Below are 20,111 nucleotides of genomic sequence, written 5' to 3'. Positions count from 1 at the left end.
AAATGTTCCAAATCCTTGGAAATTACTGCATTTGCTAAAATTTGGCTCTGCCAAAATCCCTCTCACAGTGGCAATAAGCACTCTTGCCTAGATGGACTTTCTAACAGTCTCCTGAAATTAGAGGAGTACAAAGAGAAAATTAGCAGGATTGTGCTGGAATCATTTTCAATAATCAAAGGAACAGAACAGCATCTGAAAGCACTCAGTGCTTGAAGCCATGCCACATGCTTTTACCAATTTCCAAACCAAAAGCATAGATGCTTTGTAATTTCAACAAAACACTCTCAAATACCAACTTGGTACGTTACAACAAAACACTCTTTAAGATCAGCCGATTATTAAAGAATCATTGCCTCGTGCAACTCTGAATTTTGATGACTTTGAAGCAAAACCCAAAAGCTTACGTCCATTTGTAACTCAACCCCCCTGGCGCTGGGATAGAAATGTGCTGTAACCGCCGGCTCACATGCATTACAAGCTACAGGAATGCACTAACACACGTTGCCTCTCAACGTTACGCACAAACTGGAACCTCTAACTGGGTTCAATTGCTGTTCCCACTGGCTACGTACAAATGGGCCCGTGCATACGGAAAACAAAAAGGTCGATATCGTACCTAAATAAATGTGGAGGCGCAGCAAAGGAGCCTACCTCCCAAATAAAGCACACGTGTACCCTCAAAACTGATGACCCAGTATTGCAGCGCTGTTCTGAGCAATTTCCCTAGATTTCCCCCAAAAGCCCGCACGTCAACGTGACGAGAGAGGACGCAAAGCCTCTGCCCCTCACACCAGCTGGCGTCGTGCTGAGAAAGCGAACGGAGGCGTTTCACACCGTGAAACCACAGTGACCTTTCACTCCATCACTGCGGACCTGACCGCTAGCCTCTCCGCTGCTTTTCTGTGCCTGTCTTGGCTTGGAAGGAATTTGGCGTAGGAGACAGGCTCCTGCCCACCCTCCCGGCCAGCCAGCGCCACGTCTCAAATCGCTACCACGTGCCAACAGCTCTCTCTTCACCTGTCTTTCACTGAAGGACACCCTACCTCCAACCACCCTACTACGGTATGCGCAGAAGCACCCTGACGAGCACACAGGAACTTGGCCCTTCGTGTTATCCCGATCCCCTGGCAAAGTCCCAGTGATTTGCTGGCCAGGATGAAAATTGAATTGCAGGTAACAAATCCAGGAAGGTATCAATCACCTAAAATACACTCACCGTTACGAACAAGAAGCCCAGCTGTAAAACACGCTTTGAGCCACTGGAACGAGCCCTACAAGCTCTTGAAACTTCAATCAGAAACAATTTTGCCTTCAAGTATGGGGAGACTCCAATAAAATTGAGCAGAAACAGCATTGTCACATTCCTGCATCCACAAAGGCATAATAAAAATATCAGGTGTATCCCTGTACCACAAAACTACACACTTTCAAGGGCTACAAAACAAAAGTCCATCTGGATGCTGAACGGCAGTCTAAAAGCCGGTAGACGAGGTTCATGGGGCACATCCCTCAACTATTTGCAAAGATCTAATCTACGAATGCTCTTAAAAATAATCCTCTAGAAATCACATCAAGCACCTTGTCTCCAAAACTGGGTATTAGACTTTGAGGTCAAATCTCATCAATTTTAATAAGAATTCAGGATCAAGATTTAAATAGCACATGTAATGAAAAGCATGGGAATTATATCTGTCCCAGAAAGCAGTAGAGAAATCCATTGTTAAATGAATATATATTGTAATTCTGAACTCTGCCATGCATGTCTGGGCTTTGCATAAAAAATAATTAATTACTAGATTGTAACACGGTCCTGAGGAGATGAACAGGCTGGGGTTCAGGGTGTCTCTCTGCCTTACTTCCCCTGATGATGTCAAAAGCTTGAAACACCCTTGCAGACCCAACGCAGATAAAAAACAAATACAAAATAGAACCAGAGGAAATACTACTTTAGCTAAAAACCATTTATGCATTGCTTTTTAAAAAGATTGCTATTTTACCTTATGGTACTGAAATAACCAAATCAAAGTACCAAATGTGGAGGGACCACATGTGCAGGTCTGTCTGGCTGTGGTCCCTCACCATCCATGAGGATGGTTATGGGAGATGGCTGTTCCCCGACGGGGATGACCCCAAGGCCGACGCTGTCAGCCCTGCGTCCCTTGCTGATGGTTCATTTGCTGATTCAATCAAATACCTGTTATCATCAGCAGGCAGCGACACTGTTTTCTCTCAAAAATGGGTGTCAATCTATAACTACAGGCTATTTTGTGAACCGAAGCTGTTTATTAGGAAGATTTGAGGTGCTAGATGGCAGCAGAGAGTGTTTTGTGTTAAAAAACCTTAAAAAGACAATCAAAAAAAAAAAAAAAAAAGACAAAATGAATTAACAGTGTAAAGCTATTGGGCTATATAAAAGTGTCAGTAAGAAATGATCAATGCCGTTTAATTTTAAGGCAACAAAAATGCACAACCAACTCTAGGAAACTTGCTCTTTGAAGCAAGCTCTCAGATATAAAAGACATAATGAAAACCGTCACTGTTTAGCCACTTCGATCCGCTACATCTGTTTGTGGATACCAAAAAATATAAAAGAAAAGTTGTGTAATGTGTTTCTCTGCAGCTTTCTTTTAGCATAGCCAGATGTCCTACTCCTGTCCAAATGTTTACTAGGAAATATCCAGTAGAATCAGAACCAAACCTACAGCCTGGTCCAGATCCAAACGTTGTCAGTCCTTGAAAGGTTCTAACTCAGGAGTTAGATCCGAGTTTCTTCTGGTATTTTGAAGGAAAATCCATCCTATTCTCATCTGTCCCTGAGGACTGATCATTTCCCATCACATATTTGGAAGAGGTAGAGCAGCCAACTTCCACCCCCTGGATGCTGGAGGCGGCTTCTCCAGCGCTCCCAAACTCCGGACTTGGGAACAGGCAACAGGGCTGCCCCGAGGCTGCCGCTCCAACGATCCCTTAACGTGGCTTCCCGTTGCATATTCTGGGGATATTATCATTTTTCTGAGTAATCTTTAAATGCGGGGGAGGATTTAGAGCAAGGAGAAAAAAACCCAGATATGATGACAACATGTTAATCCCTAAACCAGTTAATTTAAATGGGAAATGTGGTAAAGATGAAAATTAAGTTGATGGTATTGAAGCCATCAGCTGTAATTGTTTCTTAATTAATGACATGAAATTATAAAGCGTGTTACATGGAGCCTTGTCTTAAGGCTGGGGAAAATGGAAAAAACACACGGCAGAATTAAGAGTTAGACATGTATTAAGTTACCATAAATGTGGGCTTAAACACAAGGAGAACACAAGTATTTTTTTCCTATTTCTGTGCACACAGCGCTCAAGGCTCAGGGAAAGGGGAGCTCTCCTCCTTGCAACAGCTTGAGTCATGTATCTATTACCAAAAAGCCGCATACCAAATTAATGAAATTTTTGTCTGAAACCTTATCTAAATGTGTCTTACTCTTTCCGGGTGCCTGGGGGATCTTGTCAGGCTGGCTTCCTATCTGGCTCAGGTCCTGCATCTTGTCATGCAGATCCCTCTCCGGCCCGTCACAGGAGGCAGACGGCCTACACGGGAATGTATAGAAAAAAAAGGCTACGCAGAACTGGAAGACTACTTGGGCAGACTATGCCTCCATGCTGTAAGGACAGCCCCATACCTGTAGACACGAGCTACGCAGTACCTCTGTCACAAAGACGACCACTTATAGAGAGAGCTCTTGATTGGGTACGTGAAAGGGTTGAAAATCATGGAATAAGGTCAATAAGCTTGAATAATGTCTGTGAACCTACTGAGGTGGCTTGACCTTTCTTCATCCACAGGACCCTGTCTTATTTCAAAAAAATCTTAAAAAAATTAACCAAACCTGTTAATGACAAGTAATTCTCAAACCTGCTATGCCTTTCATCAGCAAACAGGTAACTAAGAGCACTGCTGGATGGCACACTTTCCATTGCCCACACTGGTAAAATGAGGTGTAATCCAGCTTGCACATGAATTTGAAGTGATTTTCTGACACCTCCATAAAGGCCAAAGAATTTCATATGGACTCAGAAGAGCAAAACATCAGGAGCAGCCAGACAACATAAAGCAGAACAGGGTGCAACGGCAGAGGATCTCACAAGCGAACTCGGCCTTTTCTCTGGGCAAAATGTCGTAAGCAACCCTTCCTTAAAAGCCTGATAGTTTATGTGCTTTGAGGTGGAAACATAAAAAAAAAAAAAATATAAAAAGCTTTATTGTGTGGGGGGAAATCCTTGTACTGTGTTTTATATCCACGGAACAAAGAAACTCAAATCCACCAGAAATAAAAAAAGGTCTATATTTATTCTAAATAAGTCACTTTTACTCAGGATAAGCAGTTTCTTCCACACTTGATATCATCTTTAACTCATTGTTTTTCATCAAATGACTTCTGGTGATAAGAATTTCCTGAGATAACACGATTCTATTTCTAAGCAGTAAAAATAAGTATTATCAGATGCTACTTGGCATTCCAATTTGCAAGAATGGAAGAAAATTCCTCCACCCAAATATCAAACGTACTCATTTTGGCCACTGTTACATTCTACAACGGAGCAAGAATTGCAGGCAGCCGCTTTCCACAGTTGCCCAGCCACTCCTGAGACCCTCAGACATGCAAAGTTCCGGAAGAGAGATGCTCAGCATTGAAACAATTCATTTTCTGGCATTACGTGTACCAAAATGTCTTATAACTGATTATTTCCTACACAGTACCACATTAACAAAACACTAAGGCCTGGAAGACAAGGCAGAATTCAGGTTGCTGGCCCAACTTTTCATTCTGACTGCCTTGAAGTTTTGAAGTACTTTCCCCTCTCTGCTTCCACGAGCAAAGTTCCTCTGTTTTTCAGTGCAAAGGGACTGTAGTTGTTGAATGAGAACCTGTTCCGTATTCTGCTGTTAGTGGTGTGTGAGCCCAGACCTCAAGGACACGCTGTTCAAATACTGCTGAAAAGCCAGAACCGTTACAATTCTTCGGGGGCACTTTTAGGGAGGTTGGTTGGTTGGGTTTTTTTAATGATAACAAAGTGCACCACAAGCAATAATTGACAGTGTGAATATTAAGTCCACTTTTAAGGATGAGAAACTGAAATAAACAGCAGGTAAAAAGCACCCCTGCCACAGATCCACGTGGGTATTGACCAGAGTACCTAGCACTATATGTTGTATTTATTCAAGTATCACTGGATATGCTTTGCAGTGACTTCCATCACAGCTGGAAATGCGGAATACAGAATTTCTGTCCACCCTTGAAATGACTTAACCAGCCTCACGCAGCCACGGCTGAGATAACTTTGTCGATGATGAAACCATCCTTTCCTTCCCCAAATTACCTCCTCCATTTCATAGAACCCTTCCCACCTTTCCAAAAAAACGAGCCAGCTTTAGGCTCCCAGCAGTGCTACCACCCTTCTCCCACCGGCTCCGCTCCGGCTCCGCTCACGTCGTGCTCCCCGGCACCCTCCCCGCATCCTGCTGCACCTTCAGCAAGAAACCCAGACCACCAACCCAGCAGAAAATTCTCCGGATTTTTGGTTGTTGGGTTGTTTGTGGATGGCTCAGCAACTGCAGCTGGGAGAGCTCCCCAACTCAGTAATTCTAGGACGCTTGGATTCTGTGCGGAGCAGCCGCTGCTGACTTCAGCTCCTTTTCAGATCATATGTACCTTTTTTTTTAACCATCCGGTGCTCTACGCTGTGAACTCGTCAGAGCAGACACCCTCCTTAACGAGGGCTTGGTCCAAATCCAGCACCCAGCAGATCCCACCCCAAACAAACAATTAACAAGCTATCAAACAAACTGGCTGCTGGAGGGACAAAGGCGTTTCCTAGTTCATCTTGAGTTCCCTGCTTCAGCCTGAGATGCAAGTACGTCGCTCGAGGGCTTCTGTTCCTCTTCCTTTGAATGGCCCCCAAACCAACGGGGAAACATGGGAATGGAGAGAAAACCATCATCCCAACTGGCCAGTATATCAAGGGAAGGTGTTTATTCAAGGTTTTCAAGACAAACTATTGCATCAAAGAACTCAGACCTGTCCAAGAGGCATCAGTATCCATGATGGTGTCCCACTGATCAACAAGGGTATGTGGAGGGTCAAGGCCACACATAGATACTATAGTGACTGGAAGGTAAATACTTGAGGAATTCCTACAGGAAATACGAATTATGGGTAGCACCAGAGAAGCCTCATCCAAAGAGGACACGAGGGTGCCACTCAGAATAGAAATCAACAAGTCAAAAAGCCGAGAGACTCATGCATTAAGCAGTGAGAAGTACTACGTGACTGTGCTGGCATTTCTGGGCCATTAGACATATCAAAGGACCTGAAAGAAAACAGAGAACACGAATGGCTTGTTGGGCACTGCAAACAGTTCTGCTACTCTGCGAAGTACAGACAGCTCTGGTGGCACAAACTGATGCGTAAGGACATGATTTCCCACTGGATGATGACAAATCCTGCAGCAAAATTTCTATCAGAAAATGTCTGGGCTCACTTGGCCTTGCAATTATGTTTTCTCTTTGCTTCTTGCTCATCTCAGGGCTGCCACTTTTGGGGTGTGTGTTGAAAGCTCGGCTGAGTCATAAATGTCAGCGCAAACTTTAACCTATAAAGCCAGGCACTAAGATTTCATGGCAGTGGTGCTGAAGACAGCAGGCTAGCGCAGCTACAGTGGTATGGAGCGGAGGCAGCACTTGGGATCATCAGAGAGGAATTCAGTGGTGTTGGGGAACACGTATTTTACACCGGAGAAGACACTGCCACCCTGTATCCTGGATGTGCCACCACTACTGCCTTGTCCCCGTTAAGTTTCTGCATTTCATGAGGAAATGACAACGCAACCTTGCGCGCTGCCATAGCACCTTCTTCTCTGGCTTCCCAGCCAGCCTGTTCCCAAAGACACTGCCAGCAACTGCAGAGAGCTACTCCTCACACTCCCTGTCTAGCTCCCGGTATTATTTAATATTTTTTTAACAACATTCACAGGAGCACAGGATAAAGAACAGCTGAGCAAGCAGCAGGCTGGGCAGCAAGTTATTTCGTCGCACAGGAATGCCTTGTGTGAGCACTGGAGCCCCACAGGAGCGATGGACGCCAGGCGCCAGGAGTGCCACGGTCTTCTGAGCTCGGGGTTTCTTGGAGGCACTGCTGCACACCTTGTTCTGCCACAGGTAGCAATGAAAAAACGACACCCCATCTCTGTGGTTGTTTCCTAAACGAAAGGCCGGTGAGCTTCTGCCCTGAGGGCTACGGCTGCTGGCGGTTTGAACTGCAACAAGCCACCTTGGCCAGGGCACTGTGCAGCCAGGGACACAACCGTCTGCGGCCAAACCTTCCCTTCAGCAGCATAGCACGGAAAACAGTACATGCTGCCACGGGCCTGCCACGGTTTCTCCTCAACCTGGAGCTTCACTCACTTTCTGCTGCCCAGGGGGAGAGAGAAGAGGCTGGGAGCGCTGAGGACGGGCAGGAAGAAGCTGCCAGGCTTACAAGATAAGGAGAAATAACACACGTACCTGGAGCATCGCAGCACCTAAGTCTGAGGGCCAGCGGTCTGGGCTCCTGCTCTCACCCTCCTCGCGCAGGCTCTGTCCTGCCTCCTTGCTCCGATCCACTCTGCGCTCGTCTTCCCCCCCATCCTGCTGCTCCCCCTTTGCAGGCCTGCGCTCTGGCAGAGGTCCCCACCTCGCACCCACCACCCCTGTGCCCGGGGGAGCGTTACAGAGCACACAACCTTCCGCCGCGTTGGCTGGGCTCGCTTCATTTCTTTCAAAGGTTGCTCCAAATTTGGAAATAGTAACAGGCACAGTCCTGACACCACAGCAACTCTGCTGCAAAACTCAGACCTTTTTTATCCGAAACAGAGCAAGGGGGTACCGCAGCTTCCACGCTGCATGGCTGCAGGACTCTGGCCCTGCTTTGTTTCAAACGCAGCGAAACCAACACCCCTCTCCTCTTCCCACTCAGACACAGCTCCATAATTTTTGCTGGAACTACTTTTTTTTTTTTTTTTTTAATTCACCCCGAGGTAAAAACTCATCATGGAATGGAAAATTTCAGCTCAAACAAATTTAAAATATGGCAAAATTACGAGCCAATGGGAACAGGATCTGAACTAGGGGGTGCTGGACAAGTCTAACTAAACACAGCACCAGCAGCTCCACCTCTAAAGCATATTTTGACCCACTACATCATGAGACACAATTCCACAAACAGGAATTATGTAAACCACTCTGCATACATTATTTTCAAAAGCCCCAGCCATTCCCTGGGTACATCTTTCCACCCACATGGATCCAATTACCGAATAAGCACCCAAACTCGCTGGGACAACCAGAAAAGAAAGAAACGGGTAAGCCAAGCTCACTGCGAGCACACTCTGACTTCGCTTCATCCGGACGGGCATCACAAAACCATGTAATTCTTAACAGACTACTCTAAACGTCTTTACTGCAGGCTGTTGCCCTAAAACTCCTTCATCCCCTCAAGCCTGCGCTTTATCCCACCCCTAAGTTTCCACAGAACAAAATCCGTTACCTGGTGCAAAACGCTCAAAACGGGCTGCTTAGAGCAAAAAGTAACGCCGCCACACAAAGATGCCGTAACTATGTATTAAAAAAAAACCAGAGGAACTGGTCAAGCTGAGTAATGCAATGAGACTGAACTGCTTCCCCTCCTGGAAGAGTCATAAACCTGCCCATAAAGGCTACGAACCGGCGTTTTCAAAGATACCACCCCCTTGTACAGCTTGGATTACTTTTCCACGCCAGATGCACATTTAACAGAGTAATACAAGCGCTGCAGCTTCTTAATATACTCTTTTAATACCACGACAGTTTGTGAGCCATTTCCCTCAACATGTGACTAGTTCTGTTTTAGTAAGCCCTGTGAAGACGGATCCGTTTGGCGGTGTGGATAGCGATCACAACGTGCAGCCTGAGGGTGTTTCACCTCCAGACCTACCGCCGTCCCGCTGCACGGAATGAAGTCCGTCCCCGGCGAACCCTCCAAGGGTTTGTGCTGCGCATAGTGAACGGGAGGGTACAGTACCTGCAACTTCATAAAAAGCACAGGAATCCACCTGCGTCCTACAAAACATGTAGCTTTTCATCAGGTAAATACAGCTCTGTAGCCCACTCACTTTTTAAAGAGAAAAGCTGCACAAGTGCTTCCACAGAACAGGAACTCGTTAAAAGCAGCTTCTTTGCACCACACTGCACTTGGCTCGATGGAGCAGTACAGATTCTTCTCACCTAACACCATCCTGTTAGTGCAGACTCCTCTCCTCAGTCTGCTGAAGTAGTTCCCTAATGTTTCGTCACCTGTAACCCATTATTCCATACACCCTTCACGACAAAACCCAGACAAATGATCATTTTTTTCAAAGTGTGTTTCCACAGCAGCCGGAATGGCCCCTCTTCAGCGCTTTACTATGCTATAATCCAAGATTAGGAGCCTATAACAGCCACCAGAGATGTCAGTATAGTATACTGCTGTCCTACAAGTCTAGTATTTTAGCAAAGCCTAAGCTTTTTGCATTTTTCACGGTAATTTTTACAATGTTGTTTACACTCAGTCCTAATCTGTTAAATAAATACAACACGACAGTCTCTTACAGCAGTGAATCCCCTCATTTCAATCAAATCACAAACCAACTGGCAAATGACAAAGTATACTTAAAAAAGTTATGTCTGCTGCACATTTAAAGATTAGAAAAGAATATCTTTTGACCAAGAAAGAAGGAAAAAAGCTCATATATCAGAGGAAAATAATCTAAACTTCAATCACATCTAAAGCTCTGTTAGCAGGTTTGTCGTATGATCCTTTTGAATTTCTTGTACACTCAGCAACTAGATCTGATAGTAAACATCAAACCAGGAAGGCAGCTTTTGAAAATCCAGGCTCAGCTGATACAACTCTTTTAAGTCTAGTTCAAAGTAAATTTTGAAGGTGAGATAGCGTACTACACCTGAGTGTTTATGACACCCAATAGCAGAAATATGCAGCTCCACACTGCAGGGTACCCTGTACACTCCTTCTTAACTCTCATCTTCTCTGCTTTGCCTCCCCCTCTCCAAAATTAACAGAGCAAAATTCACAAAAAACTCCTGACAAGTTTAAAACAACAGCAAAGGGCCGTGACTTTGGCACATTAGAGTAAGCAATATATTACACACAAAAATCAAGGCAAAACACACCCTGTCCTGCTGATCAGCATTTTACACTCACTGGAAACTCCACAAAGCCCCGCACAATCTGCTCAAACGGACACAGTACAACTCCCCTGTGAGCTCTGTGCTTTCATCCACGAGCCAAACCTACTTCACCACGTTGGCATTCAACCGGTATTGGAAACTGTTACCCTGCAGGCCACTATCCATCTCCTTAAGAGCAGAGGAACACTGGAACTCTTTAAGACACATAAGATATTCTTCCTAAAACAACGCTGTTCCGCTCTTGCTGCTGGTGGTGAAGCTTGCACGAGTGTTGGTCTGCACAGGAGAATCATCGGCGCGTTCACCAAGAAGTCAGAGCTTGCTTGCCATCACTTGGTTTCTAACCTAAGTAACTTACACTGTGTGAGCTGCAATAGAAAAGGTTACCTAAAAGCTTTTTCTGCTGGAAAACTGAGATAGAAGGTAAAAGCCACCTTTCTACAGTGTGCTGTGACACTGTAACATGCTATTAATAAAGAATGATTTACAGCAAATCTGCCTCATCGCCCACACACCAACGAAAGAAAAGCTGTTCCAACACTATGACCCAAACCATAAGAAATACCCCAACAACAACTTTTAAACTTTCCATCTATTTGTCACAGGAGGACAGTCAATGTTACAGGAGGTCGTCTTCCTTCACACCCCCTGAGTGACGCTCGTCTTGGACGCTGCAACCAGCACCGCTCGAAGTGGGAAGGGAAGGAAAAGTTGCAGCACCAGCCTCGGAATCCCGGCTCTTTCTCCCGCCAGAGGAGACTTCCAGAAAGCAGCACGCTCAACAGAGCACAACCCTTTTCTAAAGATAGTCTAAATGTTTCAAATTGGGACCGACTAGATCATTTCAGTAGAAATTGGGATAAAAGGAGAAGACCTGCTAATGAAAGAAAAATCCTGTTCACAGGACTACAGATGACTTTCAAATGAGTAACAAGTAAATCCTTTCTAATGTTTCAACAACAGTATGACTGCATTTTAAGCCAACAGAGAGGACAGGGGATCTAGTCCTGGATCTGGATCTCCTTATGTCTAAGTGCTGTAAAACACAAGGAAAAATTAGGTATTTTACCTTAACTTCTATAGAAAAACCGGAGCATACTCTTACCTTCACAAATTCTGTCCAGCCGCTGCCGCTTGACTTTATGTTTATCCACAAGTGCCATTCTTGACGGTATTTTGTAACTTTCTGATTCGAAAAGCAAAGCAGCCCCCCAGGAACTCAGGAAGATTCACAGGAATCGGCGTGCATACCGCCACTGTCGATCCTGCGGAGAAACGAAAGGATTCATTAGGTTTTCCAGCACATCAGGTGAGCCTTGCCCATCCCCAGCAGCAGAGCAGGGTTCTGAAAGGACAGCTGCGAGTTTAGAGCTTCCAACCCCAGCATCCCACCGGTCACACGTCTCAGACTGCAATTCAAGCTTTATCTTCCCTGCCATCAGAAAAAAACATTGTACACGAGAACTGCCGAAGCGCTGTACGGCCTTCCCAGTTTTATTTCTGTCTTAAAGATCTATTCCTAGCAGATAAAACCCATTAAGCTATTTTGTAGGCTCACAGACACTGAAAGATTATGAGAAAGTATATAAAAAAGGGAAAGTAGCTTTTGCTCTTCCAGTGCTTACGCACACACACATGCACAAACCACTTTCATGTCTTATTTAAGCCTCGCCCTGTAAAAGTCATCAATGGACCTTGAATTTGCAACTAGAGCTTGATACACATCCCAGCTGTCACCGTAGCCTGTCCTTACCTTCGTACTTGAAGGGCTAACATTAACTTTGGGCGCCACAGCTGCTGTTCCTGGCGTACGCCCTTTTAAATGCCAACGAAATAAAGCGATCCATAAAACGGCGTGTGTGGCTGATTTATAAGAAATGTTCTACGAAAGGACAACAGCTGTAGGCTTTTCTGCATCTTGGTGACACAGAGGAAGACCCTGAGTGAATCCTCTCAGGCCTGATGCCTTCGTTGCTAGGTTCATTTAATCCCTGAACGCTCCGACCTCAGCTGAGGCTGCAGACCCTGGACGTGCTATTGTGGCACTTTCACCCAACAGCTTTGCTGTAAAATCCAGGTCTAAGTTTTTCAAAGCAAGTTCCACAACAGGATTCATGAATCGAGACCTACGAGAAAAGACCTCACGCTGACAACTGAATTCAAACAATTCAACGCTACGTGCACTATTTTTTATACCAAATTATGCTATACTGCCAGTGATTCAATACCCTGTTTTATAATTGAAGGTGAAGACAGATGACCCTGATAAAAGCTACAAACCTTCCAGGGATGGATCCTGCCCCCCACCAGCTACCCACCACCCTTTTAAGCCCACTTAAACGCACTGAAAGAGCAGAATTAGTGGAAAGTCGTGATTTCTAGGAACAAAGCAAACCACCACTACTTTTTCAGAGGCCCCACAAGGAGAGAAGGGGAAGAGGAACACAAGCGTGAGCATAAGCACAGCAAGAAATCCCCTTCTGAGTGGCCACCTGTATGGCACTGCAAAGTCTCAACCACTCTGCCTACAAAGCACTAGAAAGGGTTAAAAAAAAATAAATAGATCCTGAAAAGCCAGCAATCACCACAAACTTGGTACTGCTCGTTCAAGCTGACCCCCAAACAGCTCCTCCGTGGTCGGCGCATTTTCACTCTGCGTTATTTGCAAAGAAAATTTTCATGACAAACTAAAAAAAAAACCCCGCCGGGTTCACGTCATAAAGGACACACGAGAAGGTGACACTGTGAACCAGGAAAATCCAGGCTGATGCCCGAAAGTTGACCTTGGACAATGTCTGTAACCTCGACTTCTGCTTCCCTTTCTGTAGAGCAGCGAGAGCAACACTTAACCCACCCTCTCGAAACACTTCAGGTTGTTCATATTCACGTAGTCCGGTCAGGCGTTTCCACCCCACGCTTTGCTCCTCTGCAACAGCTCACGGCTCTCCTAAACCCCTGCCAGCGCAGCAGTAACTTCCCAGAAAACACAGTTAACACACGCCAATAGGCTGAGCACGCGAGGGGTAAAGGCTCTAACAAAGCTGCTGCTCACCGAGATGACAATTTCATGGAGATTATTGTTATTATTATAAATGGTTATCAATTATGCATCACATTGATAGTTAATTTATAAAAGGAAAAGGGTTGTGTTGGTACAACTGAATCCTGACTAAGGGAAGATAGGCGATTTCCTGGTAGTTAATGGCCAATTTCCCAGCAGCGCAACTGCAGCATAATCTCTGAGATTTATAGCAATAATTAATTGATTTCTTTTAAACATAGGGATGCTAAAGAGCACGATTCCCACTCATATTAATAATTAATGCACCATTCTAAAAGAAGCAGAAAACTTCCATTCCAGAGGCAGGAGCTTGCTACAGTCAAAACATTTCTTACAACAAAAAGTGAACTGTTAGCGCAGCCACAGCCAGAGCAGCTCACAGCACTGCCATGATGGACATTTAAAAGCACACGCATAGATTTTTACCTCTATTACAACCCACTCCACTTTCAGGGAGAAATACCAGGTTATAAAAAAGTCCTGTCAGGAGAGGAAAAAGTTAGCATTTTGTCCTGAAAATGCGCAAATGGTTCGTTATGTTGGGGCTGCAACTGTTTCCCCCCTTTTTTCCCCAAACAAAATCAATTCACAAAGTGTATTTTATTTTGACCGAGCGCATCTTTTGACTGATGAATGCTTCCATTAAAGTTTTTTTTTTCTCCTGCCACCTCAATTCCCTGCATTACTCCCTGGAGGAAAACTTTCTACGAAAGAAACTAATATCAATCAGAGAAATTACTGCTCGTATTATCAGAATCCCGCCCCGCTGAACGTAATGTCCACAAACAAACTCCTTCCTGGTGACGCTAACTATTCCATCTTTGTCTGACAGGTGCCCATGACGACATCAACCAGCTATAATAAAAGCCCAACTCAGAAGACTTATTAGAAGTGTGGCAGGAGCCGCCGAGCAGGATTTGGCAGCGATGGATAAAATGGAGAAAAGCAGATGCGTGGCGCACAGAAACAAGCGGATATTCCCCAGCCTTCGCATGAAGCTGTAATTAAGAAAGCAGTTCTTCCATTTCTGGGATGGAGGATGCAATTAGTTGCGCACCCAACTCCAATCTATCCCTCAACGATTTCTCCATCCAACCCAATCTCAAAAGAGTTGCAAGGTTAAATGTCCCCCACAATGAAACAAATACAATCAGGCCAGGCAGAACAAAAATCGCGGTCAGCAATTAAAATACGAGAAAACCTCATTGTATAAGGAAATTTGAGAGAGAGAGAAGCGCACGCACAAAAACTGTACTTCATCTTCAGCAAGATTAGGAAACAAGTGAAGTGATTTACATACAGTAATTGCATGGCCGTGTTAGCCTCCAACAGTGTCTTTCAAAATGTAAATTTTCTTGGAAACCCTCGGACGTGATGATAGCCCAGCGGTTACTTATTTATTTAAGGAAGGAACGTACTTAAATACGACGTTTTAGGAAAAAACCAATCCTGATATAACACATTTAGAAAGGTTCTTAATTCTGCCTGTTAAATACCACAGCCCATGAGCCAGAAAGCGAGAGCAGAGGAAGCTGTATTAGGGCTTGTTTTTCCTGCTTGCGATGGAAGACGAAAAGAAAGGTGATTTGCCACAACAAAGTGCACTGCGAGACAACGATAAGAGGAAGGTGACTTTCCGAAGAATGTGGTGTCTTCTAAGCTCTCCCTCAACCACCGCTGCTTTAGCACCTTTTCACGGCGCCCGCAGGTAGCCCAGGAGCACATGGGCAACACCCACTTTAGAGCACCCACCGCAGGCACCGCCACCAAACCACGCGGCACCCAGCAGGCGACGAAGAGCCCCCTTTCCCAGCGCTCCGGGCAAACCCATCTCACACGTTCCCCCCGGTGGGCAGAGCCCTTGGAAAGCAGAACAGGGCTCCTTACCCCCCCCCCCGCCCCCCCGCCGCAGGCTTTGGCAGGCATCAGGAATTGCACCCGCGAGTCCTGCCCAGAGCGCAGCTCACGGGATGCGGGGAAATCGCGATGGCTGCCTCTCGAGGCGCGAATGCACGAGTGGTACGAATGCACCGCTTCTGCCAGCGGAATGCACGGTTGCAGGTTAAGGGGGACTCCTCTTTAACTTCAAATACAAGCACAATCGAAAAAAAAAAAGCACAGGCCCTCTCCCAGACCCTTAGTGGAGTCAGAAACCTGTTGCTCACCATTTCCGACTACGTTTTCTACCCTCTACGAAACACGGCATCACCAAAATGGAGATTCCCTAACTACAGAAAACACCTAGCTCCCCAGACCGCAAAAGCTCCCATTTCCAACCAGCAACGGAAAATTTCCATCCTTTCGCACATCTAAACGGCGTTTCCACATGTTCCACTCCTTACTTAAACGAGGGAAAACCCAGTCCGAATGTTTTGATGACACCATTGGACATTTCCTACGCTCTCGGGAAAGGAGAGGTTCCCAGAGAAGGTTTTGTGATTACTGCAGGACATCCGTCCTCTCAGCTGGAAGCAGACCAGGATGCCCAAGCAGTCCGTAATCGTGACGTTAGTATCCGCTAATGCCAAGGGCAGCTCTCCCTGCAGCCTCCTCTGCCTTAGGTCGCACGGGAATTCAGATCTCTATGCGAGAACAGCCCTCGGAGCCGTGAACTGTTTCAGCCCCGCGTTAGCATCGCGGGCTGTTAACTATTCCGGACTAGCTGGTTGTTTCCATGGCTGATCGCTGCAGACATCGGCAGCTGCCGTGGGGAGGACAGGAGGGGCTGAGAAGCAGAGTTCAGCCTAAGAAAGGCAACGCGGAGAAAAGAAAGAAGGAGCCACGCAGAGATAATGACAGGGGAGGGAAGCGGACAAAGGAGACGGCACAATGCAGGAGGAACACTTTGAGAACACTGTGTCATCCTTCCTCCCGGCGCCGGCGGCACATCCTTAAGCGCGATGTCCCTGCTCAGCCCCCATCACCTTCTTCTCTCCCTAAAGCCCCAGCACGACCGCAGGGGAGGAGGGAAGCACATGGAAGGGAAGGGACAGACGACACGACTCTTCTTGAGATCCTTTATTTGGATGTTTTCTTTTAAAGCACAATAAAACAACACGGGGAACTCACAGTGTCAAGACACCATTAAGCTCGACAGCCCAGCAGGAACCAAAAATGGATTAAACATTTATATGGGTGGTGAGAACAAACATAGATTTTCATTAGCCAAAATAAAAAATAGGTTAATTCTTTTTTTCTTTAATGCCCGAGGGATGTGAGCCCTCACACTTGGGAAGACGAATCACAGTTTTTGTGCAGTCAGGGTTCGGACTCCTCCTGCCCCATTAAACGCTCTCAGCCACTGTACGGGAAATAGGATGCTAGGGGGGAAAAAGGCTTTTCCCCAATTTCTGGGAGAGCTGCCTTGGCTTAAACCACACCTCAGTGCCAGGCTCCCAGCAGCCTGCATCCCCCCCATGGACCCTCAGCACCCTCAAACCGGTGAGGGCAAGACTCTTGCTACAAAACCACCGTTAATTCGGTTTAGTGCTTTTACCAGTTATATTTTGCTGCCGCAGAGCGTTCAGCGAGGTTTTGTCCCTCCGTGGGAATGACTGGGTGACACCACGGGTGGCAATAAGCCTTTGCCTAGGTGACTCGCTTTTTTTCTGCCCAGAAACCTAACGACCCAAAATCTTGCCCCTTCGCTGCCTACCTAGTGCCTTCCCCAAGGAACTGCTGGGGGAAAGCGCACCCACTGGGTGCCGCAGCCTGGCAGAGAAAGCAGAAACACAGGGGGTTAAACGTGCTTAGGGAGAGCCGGCACTCCCACGTTAGCACCTGCTGATGGCAAATAAAGAGCTCTTCTGCTCTTCACCGTACAGAAAGGGAGAACAACATGCTGTAGCCGTCTTGTGCTGCAGAACTGGTAACAATTTTGAGGAACTTGCTATTATATGAGTGAACGAAATGTACCATAACGGCATATGAGCCTGCACATCTGTTGCTAAATTAAACACGCTACATAATGATGCAGACCACATCTTAAAACATTATGCAACAAGATACAGTCTGTGCTAAAATAGTAAGGCTTCAAAGATGACACAGGGGGCCCGATCCTGCATTCCTTTCAGCCCTCGAGTGTCACGGTGAGGATCCCTCATCTACTCTACTCCATCAAACCTACTCGTTGACTCAGTAGAAGAATCACAATTATATATACACCCTTCAAAGGAAAAAAAAGACATATGGGTGGTAGCATTTTCCTTCTTCTCCATCTTAGTGATGCACAAAGCACGAGAGGTTTTTGTTTGGATCTGGGTTTTTTTTTTTAAAGTTTCTTTAAGAATTGCATTTCAGGTTCCAAATTGTGCTCCAGATTGGGTTCTTGCTAGTCAGAAAGATGCTATGAAGACCTACTGAAATGACAATATTCAAGTTGCCTCAATAGCCACGGCACAAAGGAGAGGGGAGTGAGATACCCGGGGCTTTGTTCCTGTTTTATTTTTCAACTTTTTTTCCCCTGATTTTTATTTTCCAACGTTAGTGACTAGCTCTTCACTTTGAGAAAAGAAGATCCAGGCATGCTTCCTCGTCAGCTTGTAACAGCCCTCTGCAGATCCTCTGTGAGTTTTCAAGTAAAACTAGGAAATACCAGAACTGGCACTCCTTTCATTCCTAGAGCTAAAACACAAACAAGCAATCCGAACAGACAGCAAGAAAAGTGCTTTAAAGAAAATAACTGTCATCTCTCTTTCTGGCATCAGAAGTGAAGCCGGTTGATGCTCTGAGGGGCTGTTGGTGGGCAAAACAATAACCAGGAGCTGAACCCAAATTATCCACTTAGTTTTGAGGGCACCTAATCCATCTGCTAATTAATCATGGGCCTCCTTCAGCCTCTCTTATCTTGTTTTTCTAAGTATCTGACGCTGATAACGCACACATTGATATTGCTACAGCACATAACTGGCTAGGAAACCACCCTTAACTTTTCAAACATAACACGAGGAAATGATACATAAATAATCCTACAGTCTCCAAAGGTCCCTGCCATACTGAAAAATAGAATCTCATTCTACGTTTTACCATAGTTCTTTAAATTACCTGTTATTTGTTTTCACTAATCGCAAAGATTAAGGCTGGAGCGAGGTGAACCTTCGCTGTTTGCACATCTGGATAACCAAAGGCTCTCCTCTACTCAAGCCGTTATTTGCTCCTGTACCAAAATCAGCACAGCCAAATTAGAAACACCGAGAAAAATGACTATTTGCTGGTCTGTCAGCCGAGCTATGCAGTTACTTGGCCATTAGAGGGCATTTTATACTGCCGAGTGAAGCGGCGGCACACAGCTTGTGAACAGCATCGCTAACCCCCATCTGGAGCTGCTGGAGAACAGTTTCTGTCTACTCTCATTTAATAATTGCCACTTTTCAACCTGTCCATATGCTGTATATAGATGAGCAAGCAAGAGCAAGGACAAGAGGAAAATAAGATGAAAATGCTACGAAAAAAGAAGCCCTGGTTAAACAAACACTTTGGTGTGCAGCTATTGTTGCTTCCAAGGTTTGGTTTTCTGCAGTTCAGTTCTTCCCCCTCCCTAACTCCGACACAGCAATCTTCATCCTTTTTACTCTCACAAACAGCGGTCTATGTTTTAAGTGAAGAAAAACTGTATATTGTGCCATGGCACCACTACCCATCTCCGGAGCTAGAGGAGAGAGCTCATCCATCTCCGGAGCTGAACAAAGGCAAATCCAGCTTGCTCACTGCCAAGAGGTAGGACGTGGCCACTTACCTTCAGATGTCTCCTTCTAGTTACCACCATATTGCTACATGTGAACTTTAAACTGCTTTCAGCTTCTGCTGGCTAGGAAACCACACAAAGCCAACCACTCCCCTGCTTCGGTGGTTTTCCTCTCTCCATCTAAATACAAATCAAATTAGGAAAGGGAAAGGTATCTTGCTATACATCTCCAAATATACGTATGTTTGTAATCAGGGTGGCCAAACTTCCTGAGTACGAGCTGCATACCAAAATCTTCATGTGGCCGAGAGCCACATCCTTCCCAACCTCCCTACCCCCTCCCGCCACACACGCACCTCGCGCTCCCCGTAACGCCTCGCGTTTCTCCCGTCCCCACGACTCCGTGCCGCCGATCCGCCAAGCCAACTTCCCTCGCCGGTCCCCGTCCAAAAGGGCTGGCAGAGGCGGTGGCTGCGTGTTTCACAGCTTGCCGCAGCTCCTGCGGCGCTCCTGCCTTGCAGGATTTGATCAAACGGCTGTACGTAGTACACACCTCCACAATACTCACAAGTTACTCCCAAATTCCTCCCTAACAGAAAGTCCAGAAGAGCAAGCGCAGCCATACAAAGACTACCAAAGACGACCCTGGCTACCAACGCTTTCCTTCAGGAAAAGGACCAACACTAAACCCAAGACCACTTGTCTGGCCGCCTCTTCCAATTCCTTGGCTCTGTATCGCTCCTAAATGAAAGAAAGAATAAAAGAAGCAACGAGATGAGTGCATCCTCACAAGCAAACACACGGGATATTCGGGCAGTACAGTGTTTCCTTCCTCTGCGCCGTCTCCGCCTGGCAGCCCGTCCGCGAAGGCAGCCCACTCCCGCCGCGGTGCCCACCTCATATCCTGGTTCTGCTGCATCAGTGGGCTGACGTAAGACAAGAACCTCATCCCCACCAGCACGGCCCACCTACAGACTTACAGGACTTACAACTAAAGTGTCTCCAAGTCTGGAAGACCACCCCTCATGCCCAATTTCTTAATTCTTCCATAATCGGGATCAGACAATTAAATCTTACAAAAAGACCCGACTGGCTCCAGTGGTGAGCAGCGACAC

The 20,111-nt window shown here is 46.0% G+C and overlaps 1 protein-coding gene across 1 annotated transcript in view; it reads right to left on the bottom strand.

Annotated features, from left to right (window-relative positions):
* CTBP2 (C-terminal binding protein 2) overlaps positions 1 to 11,415 on the bottom strand; it is a 61,421-nt gene extending 50,006 nt beyond the window's left edge. Inside the window, exon 1 of the mRNA XM_086466475.1 lies at positions 11,358 to 11,415. Coding sequence (XP_086322601.1) covers positions 11,358 to 11,415 — 58 coding nt within the window. The remainder of the gene's footprint in view (positions 1 to 11,357) is intronic.
* Positions 11,416 to 20,111: the final 8,696 nt, after the last annotated feature.

The sequence above is a fragment of the Leptosomus discolor genome, chromosome 6, assembly GCF_034619465.1.
Source record: "Leptosomus discolor isolate bLepDis1 chromosome 6, bLepDis1.hap2, whole genome shotgun sequence".
Taxonomy (NCBI): Eukaryota; Metazoa; Chordata; class Aves; order Leptosomiformes; family Leptosomidae; genus Leptosomus; species Leptosomus discolor.
The sequence above is the reverse complement of the archived record's forward strand: the minus strand, read 5'-3'. Positions and strand labels throughout refer to the sequence as shown.